The 14,637-nt window shown below is 43.0% G+C and overlaps 1 protein-coding gene across 1 annotated transcript in view; it reads right to left on the bottom strand.

Moving 5' to 3' along the window:
* The window catches only part of MGLL (monoglyceride lipase), a 61,039-nt gene extending 46,600 nt beyond the window's left edge, over positions 1-14,439 (bottom strand). Inside the window, exons 1-2 of the mRNA XM_010175539.1 lie at positions 14,340-14,439; positions 13,623-13,761 (exon numbers count right to left, since the gene is read on the bottom strand). Coding sequence (XP_010173841.1) covers positions 13,623-13,761; positions 14,340-14,349 — 149 coding nt within the window. The 5' untranslated portion in view covers positions 14,350-14,439. The remainder of the gene's footprint in view (positions 1-13,622; positions 13,762-14,339) is intronic.
* Between the last annotated feature and the right edge of the window lie 198 nt (positions 14,440-14,637).

A 14,637-nucleotide genomic window follows, 5' to 3' on the forward strand; every position in this document is an offset into this window, starting at 1 on the left:
GGAATTATTGGAACCTGGCAACTGTGTAGCTCTAGACAAATCTCTGCAGTTAACATTTGAGCCCAGCTGCATTTTGTTTCAAGGACGCTTTGAAGTGTATTTTAGGGGACACAAGGCTGAGATCAGAGGTGAAATGTGCAGTGTGTAGCTTAAAATTGACAGGCCGGATCTTCCCACCCCTTTCTTGAAGAAAACTGAAGAGAAGGGATTCTAGGGTTACAGGGACTGCCTTGGGGAGACACTCCTTCACTTTGATACCAGAGATGGGATTTTCCCCAGCAGAACTGACTGCCAGACCTGCTGCTCTGAATCTGCAAGGCAGAGAAGTGCTCTGGAGACACGGGCAGCTCAGGGTCTGGCAGTGCTTTCCTTCTGCTGTTCCCCTTCGACAGAGCACAAGAATCCTTGAAAGAAGAATTATGACTTCTGTTTCCAAAGAGGCAAGTGTAGGCATTGCTCACACACACAGAACCGAGGAAGGGTTGACTTGGGGGGGAGCCTGCGCAGGAGTAAGCCTGGAATCAGACGCTCCAGTTCTGCACTTTGCTCTGCTTCAGCCCTTCCTCGGCACAAGGGCTGAAGAGAGATACAAGAGAGATAAAATGGAGGTTATATCTCCCAAGGGGAGCTACAAGGATGAATGCACAAAACAGCCAGAGTCTTTCTAAGAAAACTGTGCAAAGCATTATTTAAATAGAAGACATCAGCCGCAAAACTGAAGTTGATCTGAAATTACACCCAAAATTTTTAGATTAGCTTTAAGGTGTGGAGGAAGAATATTTAAAGAAGCAAGAGTTTCTGGCATAGATCCCTTTGGAAATCAGGAAAAAGAAGATACTTCTTGTTAGTTTTCTTAAAAATTAATTTTCATTTGGAAGCAAAGCCACCGCAGATGGAAGATGTCTACAGGACCCTGATTCTTGATGGAGAACCAACAGACAGGGAGTAAGAACAAGAACAGTTTTGGCAGACCTCCTCTTCCTCTTTCACCGACTGGCACCAAACCTCTAATGATTTCCAAGGAGACAAAAATTACCATTTAGCCAGTCATGTAGCAGTTTCTTCTTCAAATCAGAATGCAGGCACTGCCTGGTGAGCCAAAGCCTTGGAAAAAGAAAGGCTTGTGTAATTAGACGGACTGTCCTTTCAAAGTATGAGAAAGCTGCAATTAAAGGACCAGAAGCTTTCTTCTGCACAGTCACTATCTCTTAAACTCAGCACTACTCGCTGCTTTAGGACTAAACCTGTTCCCTGAACAAAGAAGGATTTCTTATATAAAAGTCTGCCTCTGTTTCACAGTAGCTGTGCAAAAAAGGTTCCTTCTTAGGAGTTCACTTGCCGTCTTGACATGTTCAGAGCACCTGTTCCACTGACAAGTCACTACTTACTCCTGCTATAAGCTCATAGCTTCACAAACCCAACTCAGTGCTAAAAAACCAAGCAGGCTTCCTAGAAAGGAACAAGGTGTGCTTGATTAAGGGATCACCTCAAGCCATGCAAGAATGCTCCCTACCTGGCATCCTAGCCCCATTTTGACCATTTAATCTCACCTTTCTGCATAGTACAGAAGATGGAATTAGACAGCAATATACCTGTACCGAGGTGAGTTCTAGTTGAGGTTTCAAATGATGGAAATTACTTTACTTAGTAAAGCCACCTCTCTGGTTAGGTCCCCACAAGTACTTGGTGACTTTTAAATCCTTAGTAAAGTGCTTGCTTGCTCAGTTACTTTCAAATGTTTGCTAAGAAGTGCTTATAGTTTGAGGCAAATCATAAAGTGATGCAGAGGACACTACATCTAAATATAAATCAGTGTTTCCTAAAGTCCTCTAAGACAAGTCTGCAGACTTTTTCTGACTTCAATTTTTTCACAAGGTATTTTTCATGCAGGAGCTGGAGCTCCATCCCTGGAGGTGTTCAAAAACTGTAGACAAAGCATTTCAGGACATGGAGGTGTGGTGGTGTTGGGTTGACGGTTGGACTTGAATATCTTGGAGATATTTTCCAACCTTAATGACTCTGTGATCACTAGTGGTCTGAACCAACCTGGGCTCACCAGGGGTTCTTCATGGTCAGTCTCCCCACAAAATCAATGGTTCTTAAAAACGGAATTGTCCATGTTTTAGACTCTAGCCATAGCTCTAATAACCTCCAGTCTCAAGCTGTTATTTCAGGGAGTGGATGGTACAGACAACTCATGACAAGCAATATTGAAAAAATTATTAAAGGAAGAATTCGGCTCATCACTCAAGCACCTGTGTGGGGAAGAAGCTGAAAAGTGCATATCTCGCACAAGGGGGTCAGAGTGTTTCCAAGCCATTCCTTGTAATAAAAACCACACAAGTGAAGTACTTTGATCAGGCACTTTGGGCTTACATGGGCAAATCTTCAGTAGCTTAGAAAAGTACTGTGAATAAGTAAGGAGCAAGAAAGGGGATAACATTTTATCTGTTCCGTGAACTCAAGGTAGTATGATATTATTACTTTTTAATAAAGCACTGACTGCACAATTCCCAGTTGTATGGCAATGGTTTAAAGCAAAACATAAAACTTAAATTCCCTGAAATACTCAGACCTGATAGTACAGTTTGTAACCAGGCAATTCCTCCAATAATGTGGAACTCTTGGTTACTTCCTGCACTGAGTCAATTACCCATCCTCACTTTTACCTTTCTGATCCAATTTTGTCTGCAGTCCTCTGTGTTGGCAGAGATCTTAACCGGTTATCTTAACAAACTGCTGAACTCATTAGAAGTTCAGATCTCACAGATAACATGAGTGTCCAAATAGCCAATCTTTTTCTGCGTGATTTTCCAAAAGCCAGGGTGGAATTACCCCATAAACTTAAAGACAGAAACTCAAGGATTGATTGCTTAATCATAAAGCACTTATGTATATTTTAACATACTTTGAGATTAAGCACATTCATTACCAATGAATAATCCTATCTCGGAACATCTCAGAGCTGCACTTCAGCCCTGCCCAGCTATGAAAGGAATCTTTGCAGCGAGAGGCTTTACAGACTGTCAAAATCAGTATCAGCAGCTATTCCTTTGGGAAATCAGTAATGTCACAGGCAAAGTGTTTGCCAAGTCTTTGAGCATGTTCCAATTAATTTACTATTCCACGTTTGCTGTAGACCTGAGGTAGGACAGGAAGCTGAATGTAAGCAGGAATCCTGCTAAAAGAGCGATCGCTGCAATATGCGCTTTAAAGGCTGAAATGTTTATTCACATTTCAAACCAAAGTAAATTTGAACTGTGGCTGAGGTGCAGTGGTTTACCTACAGATGATTTAATAGTTAACAAATGGATAGAGACTTCTGCCTACGGTTGCCAAATCTAGGTCTGTGCTATTTCTTGGTCACACTGAGCTAATCTGGCTGTCCAAAGACTCCAGCTATGGCAGGCTTGCTTCATAAAATGGTCTTTCATTTCTAGCACCAAGGCAGCTTCACCTATGGCAGAGAGAACTCCCACGCTAATGTAAGCAAGGAACTACTTGCCATAAGTTTTATATACTGTCTTGTTGAATTGCTCTCAAAAAGGGCTAGATGTAAAAGCATTAAACTCCAAAAGGTGAATAAGGACCTGACTAGCTTGGGACGCAACTACTAAAATAAGGATGAGTGGTAGCAATAAAATAAAAGAGTACTTAGTTAGATAAATCCTTGGCTCCAATCTCTTTAGGTACAGGCAAAGAAAGCTAAAGGCATGTGGGATGCCTTTTCTGCAGAAAAGCTTAAAATAGAAAAGGAAATCAATACTCATTTACAGTATCTGGCAGTCACTGAACCAAAACATACATGTACACCTACAGCAGAGCAGAAATAACAACATTTATTTAAACCACAAGCTGTTATTCTTCTGCAGGAACGCTGTGTTTTATGTGGAGTGCTTCACCAGCAACTGAGAAGTACCACATATTTCTGACCATTTTTTAAAACCCTCAGCAATATCAAGAGCAAATACTTTCAATACCACAATTATTAACCCCCCCACTGCCAGGCTGGCTCCGACTCCTCTGATTGCCGGCAAAGAAAGAGACAGAGCTGATGTATGAGCTAGCAGCAGAGGTGTTTTGTCTTTCCTCCTGAGTTTCTCCTCTGCCAACTTACAAGACACCATTTGTTGAATCACATGTGTGGGGTGCATCTGTCACAGCCTGCAATGGGAACGGGAAGAGCTTCATCAGCTATATCACTGCAGCACAACACTGGGGCTGCTCATGGCCTCAGAGAAGCTCCCAGATGAGGGTTGAACCATTGCATGTGCTGTGTGGGACACAGGGAGGAAGAGAGACCTCAGTTCTGCAGCTGTGAGACAGATATGGGGCTCAGGGGCACCAGTACATCTATGCCCGTGCCCTGCGTGGTGCCTGAGAGCTGGCGTGGGTGAACGGGGCAGGAGAGAGGTTTGTTAACTGCCTGCAGAGCTGCTGGGTGGCTTGAGCAGGGGCACGTCTGAAAATGTTCTGGGCTTAGCAAACTGTAAACAAGCCTTGATGCTACATTTAGCAGTGCTGAGGGATCTGACCATCTCTCCTAAAGCAACAGAACATGCACAGCAGGAAGCAAACCTTTGATGGTCGGAACCCTTAAATGATGCTTCAAAAGAGAAATGTACACCTGTGTGTAAGAATAAGACAATGTTTCCACCGACTACATAAAACCAGGGGCTTTAGAGGAAGAAGTGTTTAACAAATCAACATTCCCCAAACACTGGAAGTGAAATTAAATGTAAACAAAGTGAATCTGCTGATTGATTTTTTTTTTCATTCCCCAGCTCAGAGAAATGTGACCAGTAAATAAACAGCATAAATAATAACAACAGCTGGCTTTTGTACAACACTCCTCATTCACAAAAACCAAAATGCTTTACAAAGGGTACAACTAGGCTTGTTGTAGAGTCACACAACGCAAAGATGAATGGGACCTCAAGAGGTCCTCTGATCCATTACCCTGCCCCAAGCAAGGATCAACCCTTCCTCCTACTGCCACGAAAACTGAAGCACAAGAGGTAAAAAGCCTTGCTCATGGCAAGAGAGCATGCCAGAGGTAAGGATGGACACACAGTCTGAGGCAAAACCTGACCCTACAGCAATCAGCTGGAGTTTAAAAGCAGAGTCAAAATGTCACCACGAGTTCCCTGAGCTCCAGCCCTACATGCACAAGGACCACAGTGAACCTGGAAATAAAAAGTCAATTTTTAAAAAGTTTTCTGTCCTAATGAACTTGTGTGGGCAGCTAATAATGTCAGAGAGGTGATCTGTGCACTTTCAGGACAACCTGGGTTGAGGTGCTTGGTGCTCCTTGCTAAAATCATCTGTGGAGGGACAGAGGATGACTGAATGCTGATGGCTTGAACATCCTTTTAATAAAATGAGATTATGAATACTGCTCAGAATACAGTTTTTAATACTCCAAATACTGTAGACTAGCTCTCACACAAAATTGAAAAAATGAAGAAAAAGCTTAACCATTAAGTCAGCTAGATGTTATCTCTACAGCAATTTAATTACTTACTGCTTCCTCATCGCTCCTCATGCCTTTAGCCCAACAAATTAAACCACTGCAGATTTCTTGAATTTGACAGTTGAATTTGAAACCTCACTGACATAGTTTTGAAAAATTAAAGTAAAAGAGACATTGGAAAATTATAACAATAAACTCATCATGTCAGCTGGCGAACTAGCTAACCCGCTGACACCTACAGCAAATTAAACCAAGTCTGTTCTAAAAAAAGGCCAAAGATTTAAGTTTTATTCCCTCACTCCGCAAGCTTCAAGCTTCATCAAGGAAGAAAGAAAACATAGAGCAAGTCCTTTTTATCATAGGTCAGATAGATGGCTGAAAAAAGATCAGTAATCTTTCTTGCCTACTAAATCTATAGCAGTTTGTACATTTTCTCCTTACCCATCTATACACAATACTGGAGCAAACGATTATCACGCTGTTACTGCTGAATGTTTGGCTTTAGCCCAGTTGTCAATATTTTGTTTCCTTTTTCTTTTTTCCTCTCTCTTTTCTGTCTTTTAGCGGATTGCTGCTGAGACAATTTACTTGTAGCTGAACAGTGGAGAACAACTAATGCATCACTTTTAGTAGATTTTTTAAAAATCTCTTCAAACATCAAGCACTCTTCAACCACCAAAACCGCAAGGAATAACTTACTTTCTCTCAAAACTTTAATCTAAGGACTCCAGGCCAAATTCATACCACTTGCCTGGATAATTACACCCAATTTAAAGGAGGAAACAAAAGGACAGAGAAATTAAGGGTCCAATTCTGTAAATCACTGGTCATTGTGTCATTGCCTAATGACTGTCTTGACCATGTGTTCTGCCTGTTCTCTGCTAATCATTTACTTCTTTATTCCGTTTTCTGACACTAAATATTTTAGGTCTAGAAAGCTGCCTTCACCATCCCTTAGTAAGGGAGGATTCAAAGGTTCCCATCATCAAGAACACCTGCCAAGCAGAAATGAAGATAGCTCCTGGCTGGAGAGCAAGTGTCTGCCATGCAGAAGGGGAGTCTCTTTCCTTCCAGTGGAAGTACTCATGAAGTTTGGTGTTATTCAAGGTCTTGGGACATTGAAAACAGGCTGCTACTGCAAAAACAATTAATCCTTTTGGACACAAACATACTGCATCTGTCTAGGAGAAACAAACACATCCCCAAGTAGAGCACACTCCGAGACCCATCCCCTCTCCTGCCCCTCACTGATGTGGACAGTTTGTAGGAGTGTGTTTGGAGGCAGGCAGATCTGACTGGAATGCTCTGGCCACCAGGACTGCTTCCACTGGCCGCTCCCTGCCTGTCCCCAAGGCCACATCTTGGTACCGCTGTCTGGACAGTGAGTCTGATCAGCTTTGAGATGCCTTCCTGACACCACCATCCAGTGACTCCACCAGGTTTGGTTGCTTTAGAAGATGTTTATGGTTGGGGCTAGCCCAAGGTTGAATTGTTGTACCAGTATTTCTCTTCCAGTTAACATAAGTGAAATTTTATTTGTCTGCAAGAAGAAACCCTAAGAGAGAGATAGTTTTAATGATGCTGAAAAACTTTACTTACCCTGGTCCTGCTTATTTCCTTCCTATAGGATAATAAGCCATACTGATACAGCATCAGAATGTCTGTACTGGGCAGGGGTGTATGGGTATAGTTAAGGATATAACTGGGGTGTGATGAGGTAAAGGACCTGCCTAAGCAAATCTTAAGGAATCTCAAGGGCAGGATGTAATACTATCTCCTTGGACACTTAGGGGAATCAGCCATTTGCTATCAGGGTTGTGGCACATCTCTTGGATAAGGGACAATAGAAGGTTGTTAAACACTGATGGCTTCCATTCAAGTGGAAGCACATTAGGACAATGGCAGGCCAGAACCTAGGGAAGGCAGCTCAGCCAAATGTGTCTGCAGGGACAGCTCTTAGAACAATGCAATTTCCCTAGAAGAACAAAGAGATCAGATGTTCGCCCTGGATCTGAAAAGCACAAAGCCTCAGCAGCTTGAAGGGAACTTGCAAGGACACGCAGCCCAACTCCTCTGCAAAAGGCATCTAGAAAAAATACCCTCTTCTAGCCAGTGCAACTATACCAGCCAACTCTTGTTGTAGATGTATTCATGGTGATCTAAAAGAGCTGCTGTGTGTTCCCAAGGGATGTTCAAGAGTACTGAAGAAAATGAGGCAAGGAACTGTGTGCAGCTGGTTTTATTATTTTGTCTAAAACTACACATTTCTTGTGCTAGTGAAGTAAAGTGCTCTTGCATCTGGAACCCTGATAAAGTTGATGAGTTTGTCTGCTTCAACTATTGTGTTGCTGTAAACAAACAACTGGTTTAGAGTGCTCCCAGTCTGATGAGCAGAAGAAAATTTATGCACCAGAGTCTGAGAGGAGATCCAGTGCAGGGTCTGCTCAGGATAAAGAGATCTGGAGGGAGAGACAGGGCTCTAGCTGCTGAGTAACCAGCTAGGAGATCCATCAGGGTCATGATATGAAGCCAGTACTGATCATCACCCTTGTAATCCCATTAAAAGGAAATGAAGTATTTGCACGAGAGAAGCAAGGTTTGCTTAGCCTTCAATCTCTGGCAGAATCATGAGCAGAAATTGAGTTTTACAACACAATCTCAAGACTAATTTTCTTCTTTTCTCCTATTTTTACCTCTGTCTCTGATAGTGACTGTGTTGGACAGCACCGTTTCCAAGAGTTTATCAAGTGGCACACTGAGAACCAACATTAATTTTGCTTTCTTTGCTGCTGTCTCAGAACCAGGATGAAATTTTACTGCTTTGAGATTCATAACAGGGAACTCGTAAAGTCACCTTGTTTCCACACACCATTGTCACAAATCTGCACACTTGTGCTCAGAAGCCGATCCTAACAGGGCAATGAGCAAAAGGGACAGTATAGTTACAATTGTTATTCCCTCTGTTATTTGCCTTTTTCCTTGGGTTCTGTGGAATAAAAGGCAGATTTGCTTCTCTTGAACATCCCTGTGGGGACTGAAAAAAAATTATCCTACTAAAAAAGCCTGCTGGAAATATCTACAGCAAGAACAATATCTACAGCAAGAACCAAAGCTGCTTTCTCGACTGTCAGAATCCCTCTTACGTGAAGCTGGTTTGCGGATTTGCCCATCCTCTGGAAATGCATCAGAAGCCATAAGAGGATGCCCCATTCACAGTGAACAGGACAGTCTCACAGAGCAAAGAGAATACAGGCGTTAAAGGAACACATAGATGGATGATGAACAGAAGGGAGGTGTTAGAAGCTCAGGCAATAGCAATACAGCAAGGAAAGCCTAGAATGTTGCTTCAACAAGGATAATTGTTATTTCCCCTGTGCACTGAGTTTGATGTGATCAGACACAGAGGGAGCTGAATTTGTCCATCGACAAACTGTGCTGACATAAGTCACTGTGCACAATAATAGTTTGGCCCTTATGCCTTAGTTTGAAGTTGATCTCATTAGTACAAACAAAAGGGTTCTCCCAGAGTGACACTGAGTTAGAAATTCCTTAAGTACTTCTAGAGACTAACACCACACAGTGTAATTAAAGACATTATAATTAGTGACTTGATTCTCTTTGCTTTGACTTCACTTTGGTTTATTTATTTATTTATTAATTTTGGAAGGGTCTGAAAGTCAAATTCAACTTTGTCATCTGCTCATGCTGAGAGCTGTGCTGTTCTTCTGGAAATGTCATGGAAATGCTGGCAATGAGGTGCCAAAATCAGCAAGTAATATTCACAATTTAAGGGCCAGTTCAAATATAAAGGCAGTTTGTATTTCTGCACCACAGGCACTTCTGCCAAGTCCTTAGGGAAGAGAGAAATGTATTTTCCCCTTATTGGCTTGGCCTTTCATTGCTAACAAGTCAGAATGAATGACAGGCATTTTTCAAAGAGTAAAACAAATTTTAAAGGTAAATAGGGAAGCATGTGCTTTTTATTTGTTTAATTTTGCATTTTTAATCACACTTGTCAGGTGTAGAACTGAAAGAACTACAAAAAGACGCTTTACTCAGACAATTGAAACTCTGTTCACTTAAACCATAGTCACGGTGTCTAAAGTTGAGCCAGCCCATTTTAGTGTACATTAACAATTGACCAGGAACACATCTGTGACCCACAGATGTCTCAGCTGCAGGCAGCCTTCTCAGGCAGCCTACTTCAGTTGCTGGTAATCATCTAAGTGCACCTAGAGACCACTACGTGGAGAGACGCAAGCGTCATGCTAACTAGCCAGATGATTTCTGTTTGATAGATGAGGAAGCTCAGATACAAGAATGCCTGGAAGCCACATCTGCAAAAGCATCCTCTAACTACAGGTGTCTCGAGCTTCAAGTGTCCAACCTAGAGTGGCTGATCTACAGGGAGAGAGTTGAGCACCACTTCCTCTATCTGAAATCAATGGTGGCTGCAGGCTATTAGCACCTTTGAAAAAAATACTCTGGGTCAATAAATCTCACAGGGTTTATTTGAGGTCAAGCAGAATGGCTGAAAGTACCTCAGAATAAACTGTTTGTGCTTATCTAGGCAGTGACAGGAACAGCTGAAGCATCCAGAAAAGGCTATGGGGATACAGACAGAGAAGAAAAGAAGGTCATCTCTGAACTTCTCCAGGCCCTTTAGGGGCCTCAAAGGAAATGTCTTGACTTCTCCTCCCAACTTTCCTTCCCCTTCCTCATCCCACCTCTATTCTTAGCAGCTTTGTCTGAGAGCTGGGAACAGAGCATGGTTTCTTAATTCCTCACCTCCTGTCACCTCATATTTTGACTCAGACCACTCAGGGCAGTGGCAGAGGTTTTAACCTTGCATGGAGCTGTTGTTTTTGTTCACACAAAGACTGCTTTCCCATTAAGCAGTATTTCCTTGGCTACTGGGGCGCGGTATAGACTTGAGATTAATCTGGTTTGGTACCAACAATTTACTTACTCCAAACAACATTACAGGCTCCTGAAAATGCTCTGCCTTTCCCAGATCTCGAGCTTTGCACTCACTAGTGAGCACTCGGTGCCAAAGAGTTACCTGTTTTCACGCTCCAAAAATCCTGCTGTTGGCACGATACATGCAAACGACACCAGAACATACTGCTTTTTCTTCCCTGCTGCATTCAACAAGACCACTTAATTACATTTTAAGATGAAACTGGCTCAACGAGTTGGGCAGCTCACAGGGCTGCTGGCCAGGGAACTTGCACCTGCTTTGCTGCCAGCACACAATACAAGAAGACACCCAGTCCACAGCTCTGCTGTTGGGAGTGACTTCCCACCCAAAAAACAAGTGGAAAACACTGTCACTCTCCTTCCTTAGTCCCATTACTACCTACTCTGTGGACCCCATCTAATCATTATGACATCTGAGTGCCTTTGTATGTCAGCTTCCTGTGAAGTAATCACCTAAATCCCCCTTCAAAACAAAGCGGACCCTGCTGAGGAACTCACAATAGGTGCCTTTCACTCACAGGACAACCTTGGCCTCGGTGGCACTTACAACAAAGCTTCCATATGTGCACCAGTATGGGCTGATCAGTCAGATCAACACCACACAGGGTCAGAGCCTGGATATTTGTGAGCACAAAGCAAAAGAGCCTTATAAAATTTCCCCATCTTCTGACAAATTTTTTTTTTAAATAAAAATGGTACAGCACATCAGTCTGCCACTGCCTTCATCCACCTTTGTGGGTCTGTGTGAGGAGATAAAAGAGAAGCAGCAGCTCCAAGGGGCAATGTCTCTTGGCCGGCCCCACTCTCAGACACTGCCTAGCCATTGTTTCCTCTTCAACCCCAGGCTAGGGCTACTTTTTAATTTTTCCTTTGGCAGATAGCCCGTTTTTTCCCCTTCCCTGGGGGAGGGATCAAGGATGATAAGTTCTGTTCTAATAGAAGACAAGTCAATGATAACCTACGGGCATCTGCAGTGAAGAGGTATTTCTATAGCCCTAGCTGGGATTAGATGCATAATGGATCAATGGAAGATCCCACCGTTTGACAGTTATAGCATCATTCATTAGCGGTAAGATTTGAACCTGAATCAACAATTGAGTTAGAAGATTGAAAGAATCACCTTCAGTATTTGAAATAGAATAAATTGTAACAGGCCTGTAAAAGTCCCCTGAGGTGTCTCTCTTTCTATATACACATATATATATATATATAGATCACTTTTGCTGAACATTTAAAATTAGATGAAAGTTGCTGAGCTTCTACATATGAAGCAGAAAAAGCCAAGCTACTTATGAAAAGTGAGAGAGGGGGAAAAAAAAAAGTATTTTTGGTTTGCCTATCAAAGCACTTCAAGAGCATTCTTGACTGTAAGATCCAGGCACTAACTTGTTATTCAGTCACTTATCATCTCTCTCATACATAACAATGCAAAAAGAGCTAATAATAAACACTACGCCCCCTCCTTATACACAAACACGCAAATGCAAACACACACACGCACTTAGGAACCACTTGTAAATGAGCAACACTGATCCCATCCACTTTTGTTGTCACAAAACTAGGGCAAGCTTACTCTCAATTAACTGCTTGGTGCACAGAGCCCTAAAAAAAAATGAACTACCCAGAGGACTTAGACACCAAGTTTTAACTCTCAGCTCTTTATCGTCCTTTCATTTCTGGATCAAAGATCCATCCCCTCACTACTCATTTGCTAAGAAATTAAACATGAAAAAAGTAAGCAATTCCACAACTGGGTGAAGAACCTTGTGGGGAGTTAATGATTAATTAACATTATAATACAAGACAGCCTGGTTTCACAGTAGAAGCTTGGTTTGAGAGCATTTTTTTTTTCTGTAGAGGAAATCTTCAGGTTGGCACGAAGACTATGTAAAGCATCAGTGCCAAAAACTTTCCTCCTGGTTTCTGAAATGCAGTGAGTAGAAGTAACCATGAAATGCTCTGTAGACCAGGGGATCTTAAAACAAGACCCATGTCCTACAGCCCAACCAGTGCAATGGAGCTGCAGTGGGGTGGCTGCACTGTCCTCCCCTCTGAGGACAGTGTACTTTGGTGCTCGCCCACCTCCCAGCTCTATGTCATCCCCATTGTCCCTTACTTTGGCAGGCACAAAACCCAAGGCTGGCTAACTTGGACTCATATCCATCTCTCAGCACAGTCACAGGCTGCTTGGACACAGGATGATGTCTAACTTGTTGGGTGGTCAAGGAAGAAGTTTAACTTCCTACTACAGCCTGAACAACTTTTTCCTGTGACTGTTTTCTAGCTGTAAAATCAACATAGCTTTTCCTGTTGGCTTGCAGAAAAATAAAACAATACCTAGATTTTTATGAAGTAACAACCTATAAAACTAGTGGTAGCATAAACACATGCCAAGCCAGCAGATACTGGGAGGAAGAAGAAAGATCATAACTATGGGAGGAACAGAGACAGCTTTCTGTAGCAGATCATAATCAGCACACAAATCAGCATAGAAAGCTATTACAGTAAAGGGATTATTTAAATTATGACAAAAACATTAGAGAGATTTCTCTGTCTGGTTCCTTGTTCATGTTTAATTACTGAGGCAAGTTTTGAAATCACAGTTGCCAGTGAAAGAGCTCCCTAAATCATTTACTAACTATAAATAATTAAAAAAACCCCAAACAACAGTCAAAAACCAATGCAGTCAAACAATATTCTGCCTGTTGCCCTGAGATTTCAGCTACTACTGCTGAAACTGAAGTCAGATGCTGATGTTTAATTTGTTGACACTGGGAAAATCAGAAAGAGCAGACAGCCCTAAGCCTGTATCCCATCCCTCCCTGATTGCCTCTGCCATTAGTTTGAAGATAGTTGTTTATTGCTGATAAGCACCAGCCACCTGCACTTGCCACTCAGTAGCATACTGAACTGCCAGCCAAGCCAGCTGTGCATGGAATGACAGTAACTCCATGGTTCACATCTGTAAGGACGACTTCAGTCAGTCAAGGTTTGGAGTGTACAGTCTTTGCAGTACGGGCTCGCTCAGATGGGAGAAATCCCTCTTCAGTGGCTCTGCGAAGCTCCGTGCACACAGCCTGGTAACACCAGCCAGGCTATAAATAATAATTACATAAATAGAGTCTTACTCGCTGGTAGTAAAAAAGGACATTTGCTTGAAAGTGCTCACCTGGGAGTTGCTGCTGGCTTCCAATACCTGCAGAAGAGATACTGCCCATCAGCGTTGATGATATGGGGCAGGTCCTTGTACGGGATGTTTTGAGGACTCCGCTTTGGCGAACTTTCCTCTGGCATTCTGGAAGAATGACCTGCAAGGTGTTGGAAGAAACAAGACATACTTTAAAACAGGTGAAGGCAAGATAGATAGAGGCTGATAGGCTTGGTAGCCACAGACATTCAAGAAAGTCGGTCAGTAAAGCAAGCACCACTAATGGGAGTCCCCCTCCAAAACCCAGCCAAAGAGCCCCCAAAATCTTTACTGCTTTAAACCAGAAATGTACCATTTTGTGTTCAGAAAAAGCTCACACTTTGGGGGAGGGCACTGAAAGGGGTGAAAGGAGGGAAGATCAATCCACCATCACTACTTCATTACAGCTTTCTCTCCCCCACTTCTCCCATCTGTGTTTATTCTGCATCATTTTGCGAAACAGATCCTAAAAAGAATATTTTCACTGCAATCAAGTGCAGATTGTGCAGCAACCGCTACAGATATGAAAAGACAGCTGCATAAAAGATTTATCTCTGCCTTAACATCTCCAAAGAACAGCGGAGGGTACGCAGCAGAGGTACCTGCCACCGTGTCATCATTAAGATCTTCTCTGACATCTCCAACAGGAAGGTGGCGGCGGTGGGAAACGAAACATTTCCAGGAGAATTTGCAACAAACCTGTTTTCATCCTGTGCAAGGGTTTGCATTCTAGTGAGGAGCCGGCATCTCAAGTCAAAGGCGAGCAGATCAGGCTTTTTGCATCTCTCTGCGGAGACGCATTCACACTCCGTCAGCCACGCAGCCCCCGCGGTCCCCGGTGGGTCCCCGGTGGGTGCCCGGTGGCTGCGAGTCGGGTCCCTCCCGGGCAGCTCCGGTGCTGCGGGCGGGCTGTGCGGGGCTCGCCGCGGCTCCTCTTCCCGGCTCGCTCGCTCTTTGAGGAAAGTCGCTTGGGTAATTCACCACTTCTTGTTCATTT

This window comes from Antrostomus carolinensis, unplaced genomic scaffold (assembly GCF_000700745.2).
Source record: "Antrostomus carolinensis isolate BGI_N321 unplaced genomic scaffold, ASM70074v2 scaffold34229, whole genome shotgun sequence".
NCBI lineage: Eukaryota > Metazoa > Chordata > Aves > Caprimulgiformes > Caprimulgidae > Antrostomus > Antrostomus carolinensis.